At 49.6% G+C, this 22,133-nt stretch overlaps 2 protein-coding genes across 3 annotated transcripts; one reads left to right on the forward strand and one right to left on the reverse strand.

Moving 5' to 3' along the window:
* Positions 1-2,732: 2,732 nt before the first annotated feature.
* Positions 2,733-7,286, reverse strand: ZNF575 (zinc finger protein 575). 2 transcript variants are annotated; one of them, XM_081119767.1, is made up of 4 exons: positions 6,735-7,286; positions 6,395-6,471; positions 5,748-5,855; positions 2,733-5,251 (listed from the first exon to the last, which is right to left on the reverse strand). In XM_081119767.1, the coding sequence occupies exons 3-4, from the start codon at positions 5,824-5,826 to the stop codon at positions 4,590-4,592; spliced, it is 741 nt and encodes a 246-aa protein (XP_080975893.1). In that variant the 5' UTR covers positions 5,827-5,855; positions 6,395-6,471; positions 6,735-7,286; the 3' UTR covers positions 2,733-4,589. The 2 variants fall into 2 exon arrangements, with proteins under 2 accessions (XP_080975893.1, XP_080975892.1); XM_081119766.1 differs by having other exon boundaries at positions 6,364-6,471; positions 6,735-6,955.
* Positions 7,287-11,275: 3,989 nt separating this feature from the next.
* ETHE1 (ETHE1 persulfide dioxygenase) lies at positions 11,276-20,109 on the forward strand. The gene is made up of 7 exons (XM_081119768.1): positions 11,276-11,474; positions 11,806-11,950; positions 12,045-12,193; positions 17,783-17,912; positions 19,137-19,226; positions 19,620-19,736; positions 19,906-20,109. The coding sequence occupies exons 1-7, from the start codon at positions 11,394-11,396 to the stop codon at positions 19,956-19,958; spliced, it is 765 nt and encodes a 254-aa protein (XP_080975894.1). The 5' UTR covers positions 11,276-11,393; the 3' UTR covers positions 19,959-20,109.
* The last annotated feature ends 2,024 nt before the right edge of the window (positions 20,110-22,133 follow it).

Consider the following 22,133-nt stretch of genomic DNA (forward strand, 5'->3'; position numbering starts at 1 on the left):
TGGTTTTTGCTTCCCCTCTGAGGGCCAGGTCGCTGGGCTGCCTGAGACTCCTATCTGGGGTCCTGGAGAGAATGAGGGGCTCTGTATGAGGGCTCTGGTAGGGAAGGAACTCTTTGTCACTTCTCCCTGGCCCCTCAGCCCTGTGGTGGCAGATGCCAGGGAATTGGGAATCTGACACTTAGCTGATTCTGACTCTCTGAGCTTGTTCCTGGGTCTCGGTTGTCTCTCTGTGGGTCCTGGGCTGGAGGTATGGATGCTCATGAGGCATGCCTCTCTCTTGAAGTCTCAGCTCCCCTGCCTGGGAGATCTCCCTTTCTACAGGGTTTTCAGAAGTAGCTCTGTAACTGTCACAGCATGGTTTTACATCACCTCATTTGGGAGGTAGAATGGAAGGGGCATTTTAATCAACCCACCCAAATCCTGAACCCCTTCAAGGCTCCACCACATTTAAGGTGGGAGCTGAATGTTAGAGAATCAGGGCAGAAGATAGGGGGGCATTCTAGGCAGGGGCTGTGGTGTAGGCAAAGGCCCAGAAGAAGGAACCAGCCTGGTGTCTCGGTAGAGTTGAAAGCATTGCCACCCTTGGTGAAGAGGCTTTAGGAGCAGATCTGGCTGGAAAGGTAGGTACAGTCCTTGCAGCTGTACTGTCCAGTGTGGTAGCCAACAGACATGGGTGGATATTTAAATTACAGTGAAAGGAAAGGAAAAATTTGCTTCCTTAGTCACACTGGCCCCATTTCAATGCTCAGTGACCACTGCACTGGACAGCGCAGAGAATATTTCCATCACTGTAGGAAGCCAAAGGACAGGACTATCAGCACCAGGCAGAGAACCTTAGACTTTTCCTTGGGGTGGGGAGGTCAGTAAACGCTTTGAGCAGCACAAAGGGCTGGGTCATCTGAGTTTGAGATCTGCCCTTTGGTTAATCTTTTCTTGGACATTCTAAGCCCTTTCCCAGCTTTTGCTCCATCAGCTAAGCAAGGGCCACCAATCTTGGTCCTTTCCTTTGTTGGTGAATATGTTCTCCCATTCAGTGGATTGTCTTTTCATTTTGTTGATAGTTTCCTTTGCTGTGAAAAACTTTTTTAGTTTGATGTAGTCACATTTGTTTATTTTGTCTGAGGTGGTATTAGATTTTGCATCCACTCATTCGTTTTTCGTTCATTCACACATGTATTGATCCCTCACTATATTACTTCCTATCATTGCTGTAACAAATTACTACAAACTTAGTGTCCGAAAACAACAGAAATTTATACTCTTCTAGGTCTGAAGTCTGAAATGGGTCTCACTGGGCTAAAAAATTCACGGTGTGGGCTGGCCTGCGTTCCTTCTGGAGGCCCCAGAGGAGAATCTGCTTTCTTGGCTTTTCTAGCTTTTAGCAGTTGCTCACATTCCATTCCTCTTCCATAGTCAAAGGCAGCAAAGGCCAGCCCAGTCTTTCTCATGCGTCATCACTCTGACACAGCCTCTTCTGTCTTATTCTTCCACATTTAAAGACTCCTGTGATTACATGGAGCCCACATGGATAATCTGGGATAATCTCTGTTTTAAGGTCAGCCAATTAGCAACCTTAATTGCTTCTGTTGCCGTAAATCTCCTTTGCCACATTCCATATCCTTATATTCCAGGGATTAGGATGTGGACGTCTTTGGGAGGCCATTGTTCCGCGTACTACACCCACCGTGAGACACTGGTGCTACAGGGTGAAAAAACAGACACAAGCCCTCACCCCTGAGGCTGACATCCTGTTGGGGGAGAGACAGCGAGTGTGTGTTGCAGCATTGGGCAGTGATAAATCTGTGAGAGCAGAGAAAGCAGAGCAGTGTTGCACAGTGATGAATGATAGGGGAAGGTGGAGGTATTTAGAGTCATAGGAGAGGGCATCTCAGAGGACTTCCCCCTTTGTAGGGACTTGGGAGATGGGAGTGTTTTGGGAAACCAGTCCAGGCAGAGGAAAAGCAAGTATAAAAGCCCTCAGGCAGGACATGTGCAAGGAGCAGAGGGTCTCAGGGTGTCAAGAGACCCAGGATCCACCCTGGCTCAGCACTGCCCCCCGCCATTGTTTGGTTGCAGTACAGTTCCATCTTGTGGCCTCAATTTCCCCATCTGTATAAAGTGAGGTTGTACCAGATCAAATGAGTTTGTGCCCTTGAGACTTTGACGGTGGTACGGTTCCTTCGAAGTAACTTCCCAGACAGCTCTGTATGTATTCATGGATACAAGTCATGCTGTCAGGTTTGGAGGAGTGACCTGAATCCTTACTTTCTCAGAGCTTGCTGAGTAATCTGCAATCCAGCAGCCTGCTTATTTCCACTTAACTGCTTGATTCTACCCCTTATGCTGGAGACTCCATAGACCATCTCTCAGTCCATCCTCCATACCTTTCAGTCTCAGCTCAAACATTACCTACTCCAGGCCTTTCCTAACCTCTCTCTATATAACAGTATATGCTAGGTATACACGCTTATCATGCTGTAACATATTTCTAACTTGATTTGTTTATGGTCAAACTTACCAGTCTCTTCCTCTATAATTTGCTTTTTTGTGTTTTAAAGATACTTTCTCTACCTCTGAGATTACTAAGATATTCTCCTTTTTCCATCTAAATGTTTGAGTTTTGTGCTTCAAGTTTAGATCTTAACTCTCTAGAAACTTCTTTGTATATGGTGTGAGGTAGGGATCTGTATTAGTTCTCTATTGCTGCTGTAACAAATTACCACAAGCTTAATGACTTTAAACAATACACATTTATTTTCTTGTAGTTCTGGAGGTCAGCAGTCCAAAATCAGTCTCTAGGCCAAAATGGTGGCGGCAGGCCTAGGTTCCTTCTAGAGGCTCAAAGGGAGAATCATTTTCTTGACTTTTTTAGCCTCTAGAGGCTGCCAAGTTCCTTGACTCGTGATCCCACATCACTCCAATCTCTGCTTCCATTGTCACATCTCCTTCTCTGACTCTTCTGTTTCCCTCTTTCCCATATAAGAACCCTTGTGATTACATTGGGCCCACTGGAATAATCAGGATAATATTCCCATCTCAAAATCCTTAATCACATCTGCAAAGTCCATTGCGCCAGGTGTAAGCTAATATACAGGTGCTGGGGATTAGGATGAGGACAATTTGGGGGGACCATTATTCTGCCTACCACAGGGTCCCTCTCATTTCATTTTTTTTCACCTCAGCTCACCCACAGATTAGCCTGTCCTTTCCCTACTCATCTATAGCAGGGGTTGGCAAACTGCAGTCCATAGGCAAAATCCAGCCCACTCGCTGTTTTTGTAAATAAAGTTTTATTTACAAACCCAGCCACAAATTATTGAAACCCAGCCACAAATTCATTCATGTATCATAATGTGTGTGGCTGCTTTTGTGCTACAACAACAAAGTTGGGTAGTTGTGGCAGACACTGTATGGCCTGCAAAACCTAAAAATATATACTATCTGGCCCTTTACAGAAAAAGTTTGCCCACCCCTGATCTACAGGTGGGGGTTGTCACATGTCAGGACCAAGGCTCCCCTACTTGTTATTCAAAGTGGACTTAGCTCCTTTACTTTTATTGCCACTACTTGATTAGTGCCCACTTCTCTCACTAGACCAGGTCTGTCTTGTTTACTGCTGTGTTCCTAGTACCCTGTGAGGGTCCTAGCACACAGTAGGTGCTTAGTGTGTAGAATGAAGAGCAGTCCAATGTTAGCTTGATCATTTGATTTTATAGTGGGAGAGACTAGCTCCAAGAAGGGAACTGACTCTGTCCAAGATGCTGCTGCTTGCACCCTTACAAGGGCCTTATAACACTCCCACTTTACAGATAAGGCATCTGAGTCTAGAGAAGTGACGAAAGTTTGTCCAAGGCCCCTTGGCTAATATGTAGTGGGTCAGGGTTGGCTCCAAAGCTAGGGCTTTAAAATTTCTTATCCTATCAATAGTATACCTCTTGTTCTTGCTTTTCTTATTTATAATATCTTGGGAATCTTTCCACATTGGTACATATAGAGCTGACTTTTTCCCCCTACAGTTACATCTTCTATTCTATGGCTGTATTGTAATTAATTAGCTGGTCTCCAATTGATGAACACTTTGGTTGTTTCCCATCTTTTGGCACAACCATCACGCTGCACTGAACATCCTTGTCCTTATGCCTTGCTCACGTGTTGAGTTTATTTTTAGGATAAATTCCTAGAAGTGGAATAGTTGACACGAACAAAAGTGCATTTAAGTATTTTATAGATACAGTCAAATGGCCAAAATGGAGGCACCAATTTAACTTACAACAATATGGAGAGAGCCTGTTTCCCCACACTTCTCACCAACCCACGACGCTAGCAGACTTTTTACATTTGCCAAGTGAGTAGTCAGAGAAAAATCAGAGCCAATCCTTTCACACCACAGCTCCAGGTCCCTGGTGTGGCACATTCCCTTCCCCAAAATGGGTGAGCAAAGAGTTCCTCCATCTTTTAAGTTAGAACCTAGTATGGGGGCCAACCTCCCTGCCAGCTAGAAGAGGCAAATCCATAGAGCCTTGTTTAGAAATGCCACCTCTGTTTACTGGAGCTGGTGGCAGAGGGGGCCAGTGAGCCAAGGAGAGGGCTCACTCCCGCTCCCCCTGACTCTCAGCCTGGTGGTGGCGGCTGCGTTGGTGAAGGAGCAGGAGGCGTCTCTGGCCAAAGGCCTGGCCGCAGCTGGAGCAGTGATGCCGGGCTGTGGCCTGGCTGCCCGGTGCAGTGGGGGGGTCGTGACATAGTCGATGGGCAGCCAATTTGGAAGGGAATGAAAAAGCCTTGGGGCAGTGTGGGCAAGGATAGGGGCGGGCATCCGTGGCATGATGCGTGTGTCGGTGGGCAGCCAGTTTGGAGGGGTAGCAGAAGGACTTGGAACAGTCTGGGCATGGGTAGGGGCGGGCAGGTGCATGGGTCCAGAGGTGGGCTGCCAGCTTGGAACGGTGGCCAAAGGCCTTTGGGCAGTGGGGGCACGGGTGCGGGCGGGCGCCACTGTGTGTGAGGCGGTGGGCTGCCAGCTTGGAAGGGTAGGAGAAGGCTTTGGGGCAGTCAGGGCATGGATGGGGGCGGGCACCACCGTGTGCCAATCGGTGCGTGGCCAGCTTGGACGGGTACGAGAAAGCCTTGTCACAGTCAGGGCATCGGTGTGGGCGTTGGGGTGGGGGTCGCCGGCGGGGTCGAGATGGTGCCCCTGTGGATGCAGCAGGCCCTGGAGCCGACTGGTAGGACTTCTTGGACGAACCCTGGTGAGGAGCTAGGGGACAGGAGGGCTGGTGGGCTCGTGGCAGTAGGCCAGGCTCCCCCCCTCCACTTTGATATTTGAGTATATGTGGGCACCTCAAGGGTCATACTGAGATTCCTTAAGTGGCAAGTTCCTGCTCTCCAACCCATGCCACCCACATCCTAAGGGGTTCCAAAGCATTATCTACCTGGATCCCCCAAGCTAAGGCTTTCCCAAAGCTACTAAGGTGTCTGCTTTTAGTATCTTCCCAAGTGATTACCCTGAAATCCTGCATGTCATCCTCCCTGTCCCTCCTGTAATTTCCTGAGCCCTAGAAATGGTCACTAAGGGTCCCCCAAAGCCAACCAGGAGTATTCCCCAGAATGTCACATTTTGGGGCATCCAAATTGTCATCACCCTGGGCCCTCAAACTTTCACCCTGAGATGTGAAATATGATTCTCAAAATGGGATTCTCCTAACCCCAATTCCTGGAGAGTGCCTCCCACCCACAGGCATGGCCTCTCTCACCTTCTTTGGTCACTGGTTCCTTGTCTTCAAGACTAGGATCTGTGGCCTCAGACCCGGACTCCGCATCTCGCTCCAGCATCTTGCTGGCCCAGAAACCTAAAGGATGGCCTAGGGAGAGGGAGGGGTGTCGCTGGTGATTATCAGGCTAATGGAGGTAGGGGTGAGGGCCTAAAATCAGGGGTCAGTCTGTTTAGGAGCGTGGTCTTATTTAAGTCTGGGATCCTAAAGCAGGGGTGGGAGTTGCTGGAAGCATAAGAGCACAATGGGCGGGGCTATGCAAATCTAATGCAGAGCCATTCCCTTTGCCACTTACAGGGTTAGAGCCTTCCAGCCGTGGAGCGGAGTAGCTGGGCCTCTACCGATTGAACTCAGCGTTCCTGGACGCGGGGCAGGCGGGGCCTATGTCCAGAATGGGCGGAACCTCCCCATCAGAACCTCCCAGGCAGGGTACTTACGACAAATGGGCAGAGCTACACAAATAGGACCCCAAGTCCACAGCTCTGCAGCTCAAACTCAGGGAGGGGCCTAATAACTCAGTGGGCGGGTCTTTTGCAACTTTCCCAGGGGAGGGGCCTAAGAACTCAGGCGGAGTTTCACGTTGAAGAGGTAGCTTTACCTTTTGGCTTAGTGTTAGTCCATTGACCCACCTGAACCGCTAAATTTCTTCCTTGTTGCTAAATTTCATCCGGCGTGGAGGTGGGGTCGTGGAGGGTAGAGGGGAGACCTAGAGGAAGACACAGAAAGAATGTGGCGTGTGTGGTAAGCCAGAGTCCTAGTGAACCTCCGTCGGGATCTCAGGCGTCCGGACCTCGGGATCGTGGCATTTGGACACCAGTGCGCCCTCCCAAGACTCAGGCACCAATGCAGTCCCTCTGGAACCTACGCATCAGCATCCCAAACGATCCCACTCCGGGAGATCCTAGGGTCCTACCCCTAATCCATTTCCCCAAGACCCAAGCGTCTGGGTCCGGACCCCAGCACCCTCACCTGCGGACCGCACCTCCCCGGGGGCGGGGCTCCGGGCCCTTCCCGCGGCTGCCGCGGCCGCAGCCGCGCAGTCCTCGGACGCGGCGGAGTTGCAACGTCCGCCGCACACCCTGCGACGGTAGGGGAGGCCAGGGAGCGCTCGCAAGCGGCTGGGTCCAGCCTCATTTCCATCCCCTCCTCCCACGCCGTGCCCGTGGGGGCGTCAGTACGCAAGCGCACTCGCGGCTGGCGGAGGCTACCGTGGGGGAGACAGAATGGAAGGAGGGGGTGGGTGCGTAAGACAGTCAAGTTGATGAGCAAGCGCAGAGCTACCAGCCCAAGGGCGTTAGGAAAGTGCACAGAGGTTTGCGGGGCCTACGGTGGCCGACTGGAGTCAAGACTATGCTAACACGGAGAAGCTGCGCTTAGACCTCACGGAGACAGCGCCCAGCACGGGCACCTTCGCCTTTCCGTTGCCCCCTTCTTTTTGGCGCATTCCGCTAGGAGCCTGAGCTTCCAGAGCCCGCCGCCCATTCCATCCTCATGGCGTTTGTAAGAGGTGTGGCTAATCCCTGGAGAGAGGGCGGGGCGGAGCTGACGCCCAATAAAAGGCACTTTATTTGCATAGCGCCCGGGCACTCTTTGCCATTGGGTGATTCAAGATTCCCTGCCCCTCCCACTCCAATGGCTAGGGCAGGGGCGGGAGAACGAGGGTGGGGGTAGCGTGGTGCCGGGGCGGGTGTCCCCTGAGGGGCTGGAGCTTCTGGTGCCATTCCCGCGGTGGCAACGCTTTGCATCCTTCCGCGAGCAGTGACGGCGCACACAGGAGTGACCAGCACAGGAATGACCATAGAAATTTCCTGCATGGGTGGTTTTTCAGCCACAAGGTCTGGCGAGCCCTGGGAGTTGTGGGAGTTACCCCTGGGGGTTATTTGGGCTCTGGAACCCGATTGCCTGGGTAACTGGCTTGGAATCTTGGCTCTGCCACTTTATAGCTGTGTGACCTTGGGCAAGGCACTTCATTTTTCTGGGCCTCAGTTTTCTCATTTTACAATCCAGGGTTGTCAGGATTAAATTCAATAATCAATGGAAAGTGTTTAGAACAGTGCCTACGGTGTCCAGTAAATGTTGCCAATATTTCTGTTCTTATTGTGCACTGAAGTAGACCATGACAGGGCCAAGGTTGTTCCAGGAACACCAAGCGAATAAACCTCAAGGTGGGAAGGAGCATGCTGTGTCCATGGGGTCTCTCTTGTCCCATCATGCCATGCTCCAGACTCACTGACCGAGTTCTTGTATGTGCTGTGGTCAGTTCTACCTCAGGGCCTTTGCACTAGCTGTGTCCTCTGTCCCCCCCAAGGCCCTCCCTCCATCAATTTGCTTGCTGATTCCCCCCTCAAATATCAGCTCAAATATTACCACTGCAGAAGGACTCCCCTGTCCACCCTGTCTCATGAAGCCCCCTCTCTTCATTGCTCTGTTGTCTTGTCCCCCTTGTATGCACATAACATTGTTTACCTGTCCTAGAATGTATGCTCTGTTAAGATGGACAACTTGTCTATCTTGTCCATTTTTCTGTCCCCAGCATCCAGAACAGGGCTTAGCACATATCAGGTGTTCAATAAATCTGTGTCAAATGAATGCCTGAAAGAATTAACAGCCAGAATCCCTCTATAATAAGAGGGTAGAATGATGGGGAAAATGAAAAACTTGAAGTCAAAGAGTTGGTAAGAGGCCTAAGCTGAATGGGAAACCAAGGGAGGCTTCTAAACACGGAAAGTGACATAAGCTAGTTTAGATTTTTTGTATACTTTTTTGCTTTAACCCTATTTTTAGGTTATGGAAAATTTCAAACATACACAAAAGGAGGGAGAGGGGAAGAGTGTAATTAACCCCATACACCCATCACGCAGGTTCAACAGGGCCAGACTGGTTTCATCATCCCCTCAACACCCCACCTTGAGCCCAATGAATTATTTTGAAGCAAATTCCAGACATTTCACCCAGAAACACTTCAGTCTGTGTCTCTAAAAAAATAAGAATTCTCTCTTTTAAATGTAACCATAATATTGTTATCACACCTTTCACATTTCAGAGTTGTTTCTGTTATCACATAGCCCATAGTGTTCAAATTCCCCCTTTGGTCCCATGTGAGTTTGAACTGAGCTGGTCAATTGAAAAAACCCCAAGTGTAAGTGGACCCCTAAATTCAAATCCACATTGTTCAAGGGTCAACTGTGTCTTTTTTTCTTTTTCAAGCACAATGTAATACTTTATTTCAAACATTCAGAGAATTCAAGAGACTAAAAGAACTGTTCTCTGCATTAATAACAGAACTGACCAGCGTCAACAATTATCCAGTCATGGCAGTGTTATTTTATTTCCCCCCACCCACTCCTCCAGATGATTTTGAAGCTATATGCCAGACATCGTAACCCATAAATATCTTTTTATTACACTTGCTTCGTTTGAATCAGGGATCTAAACAAGATCCACACACTGCATTTCTGTGGTGTGACTCTTCCTTTGCATTTTCATTGACATTTTAAAAGGTGCACTCTGGTTGCTGCATGGAAAATAGATTGTAGGGAGGCAGAGTGGGAGCCAGAATCCAGTGAGGCAGCTGTTACATATTAGTTATAAATTATTAGCATTTAGTTAGCACTTTTTATATACCAGAAACTGTTCTGTGTGATTTATATGCATTCATTTGTTTAATCCTACAGCAGCTTTTTAAGAGGCGGTGCTACTATTATCCTCATTGTACAGAAGAGGAAAATGAAGCACAGGTGGGGGAGGTCACTTATCCAAGGTCACACAAGGCCGGGATTTGAACCCTTGCCACCTGGCCCTGGAATCCAGGTAATTTGCATTTCTGCTGCCTTTTCACTGGGGCAGAGGGCGTGATGCTGGAAAAGGAGCCTGATTGAAAACAGGGCCTGGTGGTGAGCTGGGAGGAGGTGGCAAGATGAGCAAGGAGTTGAGGATGGTGATGAAATAATGATAGCCAGCTCCCTCTGAGAGCTTGTTCTGTGCCAGGTGCTCTCCCAGACTCTTTACATGTGTGAACTCACTGAATCTTCACAATGAGGGGGGAACTATTTTCAACCCCATTTTACCAATGAGAAAACTGAAGCCTAGAAGGTGAGTTTTGAGCCCAAGGTCGCAGAGCTAGGAAGGACAATGCTGAAGTTTCTAACTCTTAGAACATCTCACAGCTGCCCCTACGAAGAGCCCAAAGGTTGTGCACACCTTCAAGGTACAGGTTAACGGTCTAGCAGTTCTGCCAAAACATCAGGGATGGGCGCCCCAGGGGCGAGGAGGTCTTATTTGGGGGCTCATCACAGTAAAGAGTGTCTGAGGGTCCCCATTCTCCTAGCTCCTCCCTCCCCTGAGCTCCTGGAAGTCCCTGCATCTCCCCTTGTTTTAGCCTTGATGTCTGCACCTCTCTCCCCAACCAGACTGGGGACTCACCTCTGGGTCCCCAGCTTTACCCAGCTTGGGCCAGGCATGTAGGAGACCTCATCGTGAGGAATAAATGAGCCAAGTTCTCTCCCTGACTGAGCTTTTCTTTCTGCCTGATTCTCTCCTGTCTGGATGTCTCCCAGATCAGAGAGATTCTCTCTCTTTCTGCACATTTCTCCCTGCTCTGATGTCCCAACATCTTTTCCCACCTGTCGCAATCTTGTAGAAGGTTGTGTATCTTTGTGTATCTCTAAGTGTATCTTTGTGACCATCTCTTTGATGGACATCCCATTTCAACTCCATATCTCTCCATGTATCTCAGAAAGTTTCTCCAGGTCTCCCTCGAGCCTCTGAGCATCTCCCTTGTCTTACAGAGGCTCTGAGTCTCTCTCCCCCCTAACCAGGAGCACCCGGAATACACGACTTGCTGTGGCTAAGGAGAGAGGACTGCGGAGGGAGCACTGACTGTCTCCCCAAACCCAGGGAGTTAGAGAATTTTTTTTTTTCTTAAAAATGGCATTTACATTAAATTTAAATTAAACAAAGTTTGCTCTGGCCAGGTAGGTCAGTTGGTGGGAGCCTCATCTTGATACGCCCAGGTTTGCGGTTCAATCCCGGGTCAGGGCACATACAAGAATCAACCAATGATGCCTCAATAAGTGAACAACAAATCTCCCCCCCCTTTCCTTCCCTCCCTCTCTAAAACCAATCAATAAAAAACATACGAACAAAAAAACCCTTTCATGGGATCCAGTGTTGTTCTGGGAGCCACGCACCCACGGAGCAGTACAAGTGACCTGGAACCAAACATTTTAATTTTTTTTCCTAACAGTGAGGACCCAGCCACCCTCTTAGGCTTTTCCCATGAAACGGCCCCGGGGCTGTGAGCTCGTTGGGGCCCCTCGCAGGGTCTCTCCCTCGCCCTCTGAGCGCCTCCCGGTTTCTCTCGTCCCCCCTGTTATCTGGCTCTCGGGCGTCCCCTCACCGCCCGCCGCCCAGCTCCGCGGGGCCCCGCCCGGTTTCCGCTCGCCCGGAACCCGGGGCCCCGCGGGCCCCGCCCCGCCCCGCGCCCGCGGCCTCTTTAAGGCGGGCCCCGCCCCGCGCCGGCGCCCGCGGCTAGGGTAAGGCGGGCCCGGCGCCCGCCCGTGTGGGTCAGCTGGGCGCACCGGCTCAGAGGGCGCTGCCCGGGCTCAGTCCCCTCCGGGCGCGCGCGCGATGGCGGGGACCGCGCTGAGGGTCGCGGGGCGGCAGCTGAGCCAGCAGAGCCGGGCTGCGGGCCCGGTCCTCCTGCGCCAGGTGGGCGCCGGCGCGGAGGGCGGGCTCCCGGGCCCGGCGGCGGGGCGGAGGTCCTGGGTCCTTGAAACCCGGAGGGGTGCGGAGCCCCCCCGCCCCGTCCCCGGGCTCGGGGCTGGGTTCCTGGGGACTTACAGGAACGTGGGGGCTCCTGGGTTCTGATGAAGTCGCTGGGGCCTCACTCCTGACTCGGGGGGAAGGGAGGGGCCGGGGTTTCTGCTTCTGCACCGGAGGCAGGGGTCGAGCGGAGGCCGGGACTCCCGCGTCCCCGGTGAGCGGGCGTCGGGCTCTGCGCGCTCACCTGCCCCCGCGCCCCCCCGCACCCCGTCCCCAGATGTTCGAGCCCAAGAGCTGCACCTACACGTACCTCCTGGGCGACCGAGAGTCCCGAGAGGCCGTCCTGATCGACCCGGTTCTGGAGACCGCGGCTCGGGACGCCAAGCTGGTGAAGGAGCTGGGGCTGCGGCTGCTGTATGCGGGTCAGTCGGGGCCGGACGCCTGGACTGCGGGAGGCGGGTGGGCCGGGGCCGCGGTCCCCGCGCCCGCCTGGACCTGGGCTCCTCTGTCTCGCAGTGAACACCCACTGCCACGCCGACCACGTCACGGGCTCGGGGCTGCTCCGGGCGCTGCTCCCTGGCTGCCGGTCGGTCATCTCCCGCCTCAGCGGGGCGCAGGCGGACCTGCACATAGAGGACGGACAGTCCCTCCGCTTCGGGCGCTTCGTGAGTTGCAGGCGGGGCCCTGCAGAGGGTGGTGGCCTGGCCTTCTCGGGCGCACGGGCGGGGAGAGGGGCGGGGGCCTGGGCTCCTCAGTCCTGGCCTCGGGGAGGCCTGAGGCCGGGGTCCCGACTCGCAGTGTCTGCCTCTGGGCGGAAGGCGCCGCGGACCCAGGCGGGGCGCCGGCGCGGGAGGCCCTGGGGAGGCGCGCCCCGGGCCAAGCCCCTTAAGTTAACAGCACCCAGAGCAGGCAGCGCCCTGGCCTGGCATCTCTGTAGAAGCTGGTGGGGCCGGAATGCCAGGACCAGGGCTGAGGGACAGACCAGCGCCTCCTGAGAGCCACTGTTGGAGGAAGCAGCACCCCCCGCTCGGGGTCAGGGCTGGGGTGAGGCCTGTGAAGGCCTAGGGCGCAGCACTTAGGAGGTGCTCACTCGCAAGGTCAGCACCTTCCGGCCCCGGCGGGTAGCTCAGTTGGTTAGAGTGTCCCCCCCACACATCAAGGTTTGGGGTTCGATCTCCGGTCGGGGCACGTACAAGAATCAACCAGTGAATGCATAAATAAGTGGAACAACACATCGATGTTTCTCTCTCTCTCCCTCTCTCTCCCTCTCTCTCCCTCTCTCCCTCTCTCTCTCTCTCTCTCTCTCTCTCTCTCTCTCTCTCTCTCTCTCTCAAATTAATAAAATAAAAAGAAAAGGTCAGCAGCATCTTCTGATGAGCTTGCCTCCTTAAAAGGTAGCCCCCAGCACTGCAGTCTACTTGTCTTGCCTCACCCTGGCCCCAGCCCTGCTATTGCCTCACACCAGAATGATCTGAAGGTTTCCACCTGGCTTTCCTTTCTTTGCCACGGGCATAATCAGCAGGTTTCTGGCCAGGATTTCAAAACCCCGGGCAATGTGGAGAGGTGGGGAGCGCGCTGGGGGGAGCTGCCCTCAGAGAGAGAACTGGCAGGGCTTTTTTTCTGATCAGAGTTGCTCAAGATATAGAGAGTTTGGCTGACATTGGGGACAGAATGTCAGGTGACAGAGTGAGGACTCGGCCTCCAGGTTAGAGGATTTTGCTAAATGGGGATAGTTTGAGTCAGACCATTAAGCAGAAATAAGGGCTGTGTGTGGGATCAGAGGATTTAGCTATAGTGGTTACAAGCTCTTTTATTCAAGCTCTTTATTTCAAGCTCTTTTCTGAGAGCAGGTAAACAAAATGCATTGCACATTGACATAAACTGCACACAGTAGTCAGGTGCTAAAGTGCATTTCTTGGGTTGAGAAAAGAATTAGAAATGGCCAGATTTTGTGTCTAGACGAGCCGGTTGTTAAACTGAATGAGTGACGTGTTCAATGAATGAACGTTGAAGGGTTTAGCCAGGTAGATTTAGCTTTAGTGTTTGCCTTTTTAAACAGCTTTATTGACTTAATTCATAAGCCATTGAATCCACCCATTAAAGTGTACAATTCAATGGCAGTATAATCACAGAGTTGTGCAACCGTCACCACAGTTAATTTTTGAATATTTTCATCACTCCAGAAAGTAACCCTACACCCTTTAGCTGTCACCCGAGCCCCTCCCCATTTCATTCCTACGGCCTTAGGCAACCACTGTTCTACTTTCTGTCTATAGATTTGCCTATTCTGGACATTTTCTAGAAATTGAATCCTACAATATGTGGCCTTTTGTGACTGGCTTCTGTCACTGATCATAACGTTTTTAAGGTTCATTCATATTGTAGCATAGCTCTAGCCAGGTGGTTCAGTTGGTTGAGCATCTTTTTGTGCACCGAAAGGTCAAGGGTTGGACTCCCGGTCAAGGCGCATACCCAGGTTTTGAGTTTGATCCCAGGTAGGGGCTTGTACAGGAGGCAACCGATCGATGTGTCTCTACCCCCCCCCTTCCTTTCTCTCTAAAAATCAATTAAAGCATATCTTTGGGTGAGAATTAAAAAAAACACAAAAAACATATCATAGCATATATCAGTGTTTCATTTCTTTTCTTTTTTTTAAATCCTCACTGGAGAATATGCTTATTGATTTTAGAGAGAGGAGAAGAGAGAGAGAGAAACATTGATGTGAGAGAGAAAATTAATTGGTTGCCTTCCATACATACTCGGACCCGGGATTGAACCCCCAGCCTTTCCATGCACAGAATGATGCTCCAACCAACTGAGCTACACCTGTGAGGGCTTATTTCTTTTTATTGCTAAATAATGTTCGATTGTATGGATATACCACATTTTATATATCCATTCACTAATCGATAGACATTTGAGTTGTTTCCATTTTGGGCTGTTTTGAATAATGCTGCTATGAATATTCATGTACAAGTTTTTGTGTGGACGTGTGTTTTCACTTTCTTTGGGTGAACACCTACGATGGAATTGCTAGGTCATACAATAACTCTATATTTAACAGTTTGAGGAAATGCCAGACTGTTATCCAAAGTGACTGCACCATTTTTCGTGCCCACCAGCAGTGGATGAGGGTTCCAGTTCCTCCATTTCCTTGCCAACACCTGTTATTATCTATCGTTATGAATATTCAGCATTTTGTTTGGTTTTCACCTGAGTTCTTTAGAAGCTTTTGGAGATGGGCATATTTTTTTTCCTCTCCCTTATTTTCTGCCTGCCACTTTTTAGAATTGAATTGCGACATACTTATAATATAGTACAAAGTGCACATATTGTACAATTGCAGCTTGGTGCATTTTTACATGTTTATACTTGAGTATCCACCACCCAGATGCAGGTGCAAAACATGCCCAGCACGCAGAAGGCTTCCTTCCTCCTCTTTCTAGCCACTGACACCCTGCCCAGGAGTCACCCTTCTGTCTTGGTCTTAGATTAGTGCTGCTTGTTCTGGACCGTATCCAGGAATCATACAGTGTATACTCTTTCATGCCTGGCTTTTTCCACTGTACACAATGTTGCATGTGGTTGTAATTCTTTCCTTCTCTTGCTATATAGCAGGTGTTGGTAAACTTTTTCCATAAAGGACCAGATAGTAAATATTTTCAGTTTGTAGGTCATATGGTCTCTGTTGTAGCTACTCAATTCTCCTGGTGGTGTGAAAGCAGCCAAAGATGATTCATAAATGAATAAGCATGGCTGTGCTCCAAGAAAACTTTATTTATGGCTAACTGAAAATTTAATTTCAGTAATTTTCATGTGTCACGAAATAGTCATTGTTACTTTGATTTTTTTTTTTTTCCAACCATGAAAAAGTGTAACAACCATTCCAAGCTTTCATACCTTACAAAAGCAGGTGGCAGGCCCAATGTAGTCATCGGCCATTGTTTACCAACCCCAGTGTAGAGCTTTTCATGGCATGAATTTATGATAATCTATCCCTTCTTCTTTTGATGGCTGATAGCAGTTTGGGGCTGTTATGAATAGTGCTGCTTTGAAGATCCTTTAATAAATCTCATGGTTGAAATTACCCTTAATTCCAAGGAGTGGACTTGCTGGGTCACAGAACTGACGTATGCTTGACTTTAGTAGAAACTGCCCAACAGTTTTTTTAATTGATTGTACATTTTACACTCATAGCGGGCCAGATTTGGATGGTTTCCTTGTAGAATGAATTTTCTGTTCTAATCAGTCATTGAGACTTGAAGATTTTGAGACCTGTGAGGGGTGGTTGATTCAGAAAGTTAGTCTTTCTTGTTAAATGTGTTGATTGAGAGGAGTGCTGCTCAAGACACTGATTTCCCAGTTCCCACTTTCAAGATTCTGATTTTTTAAAAAATATATCTTTATTGATTTCAGAGAGAGAAAGGGAGAGGGAGAGAGAGATAGAAACGTGAATGATAAGACAGTCATTGATTGGCTGCCCCCTGCACACCCCCGACATGTGCTCTGACCGGGAATCGAACCATCATCTCCTGGATCCTAGGCCGACCCTCAGCCGCTGAGCCACACCCGGCTGGGCTCGAGATTCTGATTTAATCGCTTGGGGCAGACAGGGAATCTGATGATCATCATGTGGCCCACATAAGGATGTCTGTGCTTCCTCCTATTTGGAATTAAATATTTGAATTGTAGAACAAGTTTTTTATCCCCTCAATATTTTATGAAAAATTTCAAGCATAGAGACAAGTTGAAAAAATTTTTACAGCCTACACCTCTATCCATCCATCACTTCATCTTATTTCCACAAAAGAAAGAAGGTTTAGCCCCAGCTGGTGTGGCTCAGTTGGTTCTGTGCACAGAAGGTCATGGGTATGATTCCTGATCATGGCACATACCTAGGTTATGGGTTCGATCCCCGGTCCAGGCATGTAAGAGAGGCACTGATCCATGTATCTCTCTCACATTGATTCTTTTTTTCTCTCTTTCTCTAAAAAATTATATATATATATATAAATGAAATAACGTTTAGCTACAATGGAAAATGATATTTGGGTTTTTGAGTTGAGAGAGCATAGGAAAAAGATGCATGGTTATACCAAGGTCAAATACTTTTGAAAAACGGAGCAAAACAGGACACTTGGGGATCAAAGGGAAAAGAAGCCGAGAGCTTACTTGCCACCAGGGGGCAGTGTGGGTCGCGGGAACTGCAAGGTGAGTGAGCTGCGGGCTTGCTCTAATCCCTTTATGAGTGGGGTTTAGCTGATGCAGGTAGTGTCAGAACTTAGATCACTAGGGTAATAATTTTTTCTGTCAGTTGCTTCCCTGAATTCAGTGTGGGGATTTAAATAATGAGGACTCCCTGGGCCGGCATTTCTGCGTCTGGGGGTTCTTAATGCCGGTATCAGAAATGACTTTGTGGCGCAGCGGTTGAGCATCGACCTAGGATCCAGGAGATCGGGGTTCCATTCCCGGTCAGGGGACATGCCTGGGTTGTGGGCTTGATCCCCAGCAGGGGGCGGGTGGGAGGCAGCTGATCAATGACTCTTATCATTGATGTTTCTATCTCTCTCTCCCCCTCTCCCTTCCTCTCTCTGAAGTCAATAGAGATATATTTTTTTAAAAGATATTTAGAGTTAATGAATACATTCTTAAAAAGATGACACTGTACAGTGGTTTCATAACTTGCTTTTTGCATTTACTGGATATTAAACATCTTTTTGTGTCATTAAATATTTGTGTATATCATCATTACATTTTATTTTAATGATGATTTTTAATGACTGGTTAGTATCCTTTATATTAGTATGCTTATCTTTTTCTTATTGATCTGCAAGATCTGCTTGTCTATGAAGTGTACTGACCACCATGTGGTATATACATTACCAACGTATTCCCCAACTTACTTGTTCCCTTTAAATTTTGTTTATGATGCTTTTAAAGACAAGCCATCAATCTTTTCTGTAATGATTTACAACTTTAGGGGTCACATTTGAATGTCCTTCCCTAACCCGGGGTCATATATTCATTTGTACTTTTGTGGCCATCACAGTTTTACGATTTTATTTCCTTGCCTTTAATTCATTTGGAGTTTAGGCTGGTGTGAGGTTTGAACCTGGGAGTCTAACTTAACTTTTTACAAAATAAGTTATCTAGATGTGACCCTGGGGTGGGGTGGCAGCTCCTGGGGTCAGTTTCACCCTGAGTGCAGAACCACTGGCTTCTTGGTGACTGTCTGTATTTTCCCTCCCTGCCAGGCCTTGGAGACCCGGGCCAGCCCTGGCCATACCCCAGGCTGTGTCACCTTCGTTCTGAATGATCACAGCATGGCCTTCACTGGAGATGCCCTGCTCATCCGAGGGTGTGGGCGGACGGACTTCCAGCAAGGTCACTGGCCCCTTTCCTCAATCCGAGATCTTAGTATAGTTCTGTGTGTGCCAGGGTTTTAAGTCTGAGTTGCAAGAATGAATGAATGAGTGTCAAACTTTTAGGGGGTCAGGGTTAAACTCAAGACGTTTAGCTGCCGGAGTAGTGAGGAGAGTTAGAGTCAAGGGTTAGCTGATGAGAGAGCAGTTAGATTGAGGGGTTTAGCTGTTAGGAGACAGTTAGGCTCAGTGTTAATTATCTATTACTGTGAAAGAAATTACCCCAGAACTGCGTGGCTTAAAACAATGGTTAACATTTATTATCTCACACAGTTTCTGAGAGTTTGGACTCTGGGAGCAGCTTAGCTGGGTGGTTTTGGCTCAGGGTCTCTCATGAGGTTGCAGTCAAGCTGTGGGCCTGGACTGCAGTCATCTGAAGGCTTGCCTGGGGCTGGAGGATCTGCTTCCACGGAGGGTCATTGGCATGGCTGGCAAGCTGGCCGGGCTGTGGGCAGGAGGCCTCAGTTCCTCCCTCGTGGACCTCTCGGTGGGGCTGTTTAAGTGTCATCACGACATGGCAGCTGGATTCTCCCCAAGGGAATGATGGGGGAGGGGAGCCCCAAATTTTTTAAATGACCTAGTCTCCTAAGTTAAATTCTGTCATTTCTGCAATATCTTATTTATTATATGCAAGTCCCTTATCCAGACCATTAAATCAAGGTAAAGGGATTTAGGGTCACACTTTGGAGAATGCCAAAGAGTTTGCGCACATATTTTAAAACCTCATGAGGAGCATGTGGAGTCCGATTCAGGATTTAGGCTGAGGTGAAAGGTGGACGAACATTCTAGAGAGGTTTGGCGCTGCCCCAGCTGAGGACTCAGCGCTTCTTGTTGGACCCATGGCACCATTCTCCTCATGCCTTCAGTTTCTTACCTTCTAGCCCACCCTCCCTGCCCAGGCCCTTTCTTGGCATCTCCAGAGCGAGGGCCAGTTCCTCGGTGCTTTGGTGCCTTATCCCAACCTTATTTGCAGCCATGCTGAAATTTTCACCGTTCCCCAGTTCTTTGTACATGCTGTTCCACCTGTCTGGAATGCCCTCCCCTCTCCTTCTCTCCCTAGATAAAGGGGTGCTGGCAGGAAACGAGGGAGAAGTTTTATCTACCTCCCACCCTTTTCTTAAGGGAAGGGGTTAAGGGGCCTCTTTTGTCTTCTTGATCCACTGACCTCTGAGCTTTCCCTCCCCAGGCTGTGCTAAGACCTTGTACCACTCGGTCCACGAAAAGATCTTCACACTTCCAGGGGACTGTCTGATCTACCCTGCTCATGATTACCATGGTGAGGGCTTTCCTGGAGGAGGTGTGGGACCTACAGAATTTACTGCTATTTGACTGGGAGCGCCAAACTGCTGTAGTCCTCACGGGGCATGGGACTACAATTCCCAGAAATTCCTTGGGCTAAAAACGGATCACGTGCTCACACGCACTGAGTGTGGATCTAGAATTCCGGAGGGCATGGGTTTTCCTAGGACCTATTTATAGAGCTCTGGGGGGAACTGTGATAAACTACATTTCCCATATTGCCCGTAGAGGGGAGAGCAATTTCAGGAACATTCTGGGGAAAGCCTGTTAGTCCCAGGCCTGAGAGGCACCCCAAAGCCTCCTGGGAAATGTAGTCCTGAGAGGCCAGAAGCACCGAAGGATGAACGCTCCTCCCCCTCTTGGCCACTAGGGCTCACTGTGTCCACTGTGGAGGAGGAACGGACTTTGAACCCTCGGCTCACCCTCAGCTGTGAGGAGTTTGTCAAGGTCATGGACAACCTGAACTTGCCCAAACCTCAGCAGATAGGTGAGCGGCTGGGAACATGGACTCCTGGGTCTGAGGGAGGAGGGGGCTCAGGGCCAGACCTCCGGTTTCCCAAAGAACATGGACCTTAGGGTTTCTGGGTCCCATTCAAGCTTGGGGGGGAGGGTGCCTGCTGGGCCCCTTGGTTTCAACCGTGGTTTCTTCCTTTCAGACTTGGCTGTTCCAGCTAACATGCGCTGTGGGATCCAGACCCCCCCTTCCTGATGTTATCTCTGTCAGGTGCTCAAATCCATTAAAAATGCACTAGGCGCGTGAGAGGAGAGGTGCCAGCACTGGAGCCTGTCTCCTCTTCCCCTCCCTCAACGGCCCTCAAGCTTCTTAAAAAATTAAAAAATATTTTTTCTCTCTGGTTCTGACTTCTGTCTGTCTTTTGGGCAAATCAGTTGGGCTTCTGGGCCGAGGTGCCTGGGGGTTAGTTCTGGTCCCTGGAGAGGCTAGAGAGCAGGTCAGGGTGAAGAGAGCCCAGAGGAGGAGATTTTCTAACCCACAAGAGCAGAAGCAAATAGTATCTGGGTCCTGGCTTCTCAGCTCCTTGGATTTGGACAATATGTTGAATTTGAGCCATTTCCCCCTGTGAGCCCAAGGATAAATTCTCTTCTCCAGGCCTTGATTTTCTCATCTGTAAAATGAATCCATATGTGTGAGGTACTTGGTAAACTGCCTGCATGGCAGGCTTCCTATCAGTGTTAACCACTATTATTTATTTATTTATTTATTTATTTATTTATTTATTTATTTATTTAAAATATGTTTTTATTGATTTCAAAGAGAGGAAGGGAGAGGGAAAGAGAGATAGAAACATCAATGATGAGTCATTGATGGGATGCCTCCTGCATGCCCCGTGCTGGGGATCAAGCCCAAAATCCGGGCATGTGCCTTGACCAGGAATCGAACCTTGATCTCCTAACCACTATTTTTTAATAGGAAGATTAAGATTTTTTAATTGAAAAAGTGAAAATGTTAGCATTGTACGATATGGAATATAGGAGAATTAGTTGATATTAGACTTAAAAAGAATTTTGACAAGAGGAACCACAATGAGAAGTTGACATTTGCAATTCAAGTGCTCAGTTGTTTAAGATGCCCAGGAAATCCAATCTGTGTGATGGACACAGGCTGACCCCTGTGTTCACAGTGATAAGCAGCGGAGGGTTCCTCAGCAATGGAGAGGTGATCATCCGTTATAAACTATGGGTGAAAAGAAGAGGATTTCTTATCATTTGACATTGAGCTGCTGAATCTCTGGGGAATTGTTTTAAGTGGTCAAGGTTTTCAGCAGAAACCACAGAGCTTTTGTCAGCACAATGGGTGACAGCAGCCATATCAATGCCCATGCTAACCATACTCATTGATTTCTCCCAGGCCTTCAGGTACCATGAAAGCCACGCCCTACACTGCCATAGCCACAACACCCACCTCCATGGCCTCCAGAGTAGTTTCCATCATAGGTGCAGCCTAGAGTCGGGAAATGAGGATGAGTGTTAGCTATTGTTGTCGCTGTCATTTGGGATGGTCTGCCAGACGCTTCCTGGCTGGGGTGACGGTATGTATGCCTAATGGTTAAGAACACAGACTTTCCAGAGAACATATCTGGCGCTGACATTAACAACATGTATAGACTTTGGGCATACTTGTCCCTCTCAGCCTCAGTTTCCCCAGCTATAAAGTGGAGATAGACATCCCTTCCTCGCTAGGCTGCTATAAGGGTGGAACTAAATCAACATGTATAACGTTTTAGCACAGCTCCTGACATCCAACAATACTCTCTCACACCAGTTATTTTCCTGTTTTTGCCCAGAGAGGAAAGGGTCTGGCTGACACACCTTTCACCTCTCTCCTCCACCCCAGAGCAAAGTGTGTATGTGTGTGTGTGGTGGGGGGGGGCACGCTTCCCCTGGTCTCTGGGCGGGTCTCTGACTCAGCTCAGGGCACCCCCTCCCCTTGCCCAGCTCCCCAAACCGGTCGGGGCCCTTCTAAAGGGCTCATTAGAGGGGAGAGGCACCTATCTGCATTCCCTTCTTTTCAGGATTCCCAAGATCTGGGCATTAGAGAGGCGTTTATACCTATGTGACCAAGACCCCTGGCCCTCCAAGGGATGGGGGCGCTGGAGGCAGAGTGGGGGGGGGGGGCGATGCTGGGTTTTCCAAGGGTGGAGCCGATGGGGCAGGGATGCCCGGATGCTGGGACTGCGGGCGGGGCAAGCTGGTCGCTCCCTCCTCCCTCGGGAGCTGTTGGACCTGTTGGGGCCCCCCCTCCACTTCCGGGCTGCTGGGGAGGGGGCAGAGCAGCCTCTCTCCTCCCTCTTCCCCGGCCACCTGTTTCGGAGGCAGAAACCACAGCGCCCTTAGTGCAGAGGGGAGCGCGCCGAATCCTGAGCGG

Source organism: Miniopterus schreibersii (genome assembly GCF_964146895.1).
Source record: "Miniopterus schreibersii genome assembly, chromosome: 18".
Lineage (NCBI taxonomy): Eukaryota > Metazoa > Chordata > Mammalia > Chiroptera > Miniopteridae > Miniopterus > Miniopterus schreibersii.

Bases quoted from the DNA above. Each gene is read 5' to 3' on its own strand.
- ZNF575 (XM_081119767.1), bottom strand. From the start codon at position 5,826: ATGCTGGAGCGAGATGCGGAGTCCGGGTCTGAGGCCACAGATCCTAGT. The intron at 5,252-5,747 runs GTGAGAGAGGCC...CCTGTCCCCTAG, and splicing joins GGAACCAGTGACCAAAGAAG to CTCCTCACCAGGGTTCGTCC.
- ETHE1 (XM_081119768.1), top strand. From the start codon at position 11,394: ATGGCGGGGACCGCGCTGAGGGTCGCGGGGCGGCAGCTGAGCCAGCAG. The intron at 11,475-11,805 runs GTGGGCGCCGGC...CCCCGTCCCCAG, and splicing joins GCCCGGTCCTCCTGCGCCAG to ATGTTCGAGCCCAAGAGCTG. The intron at 11,951-12,044 runs GTCAGTCGGGGC...TCTGTCTCGCAG, and splicing joins GCTGCGGCTGCTGTATGCGG to TGAACACCCACTGCCACGCC.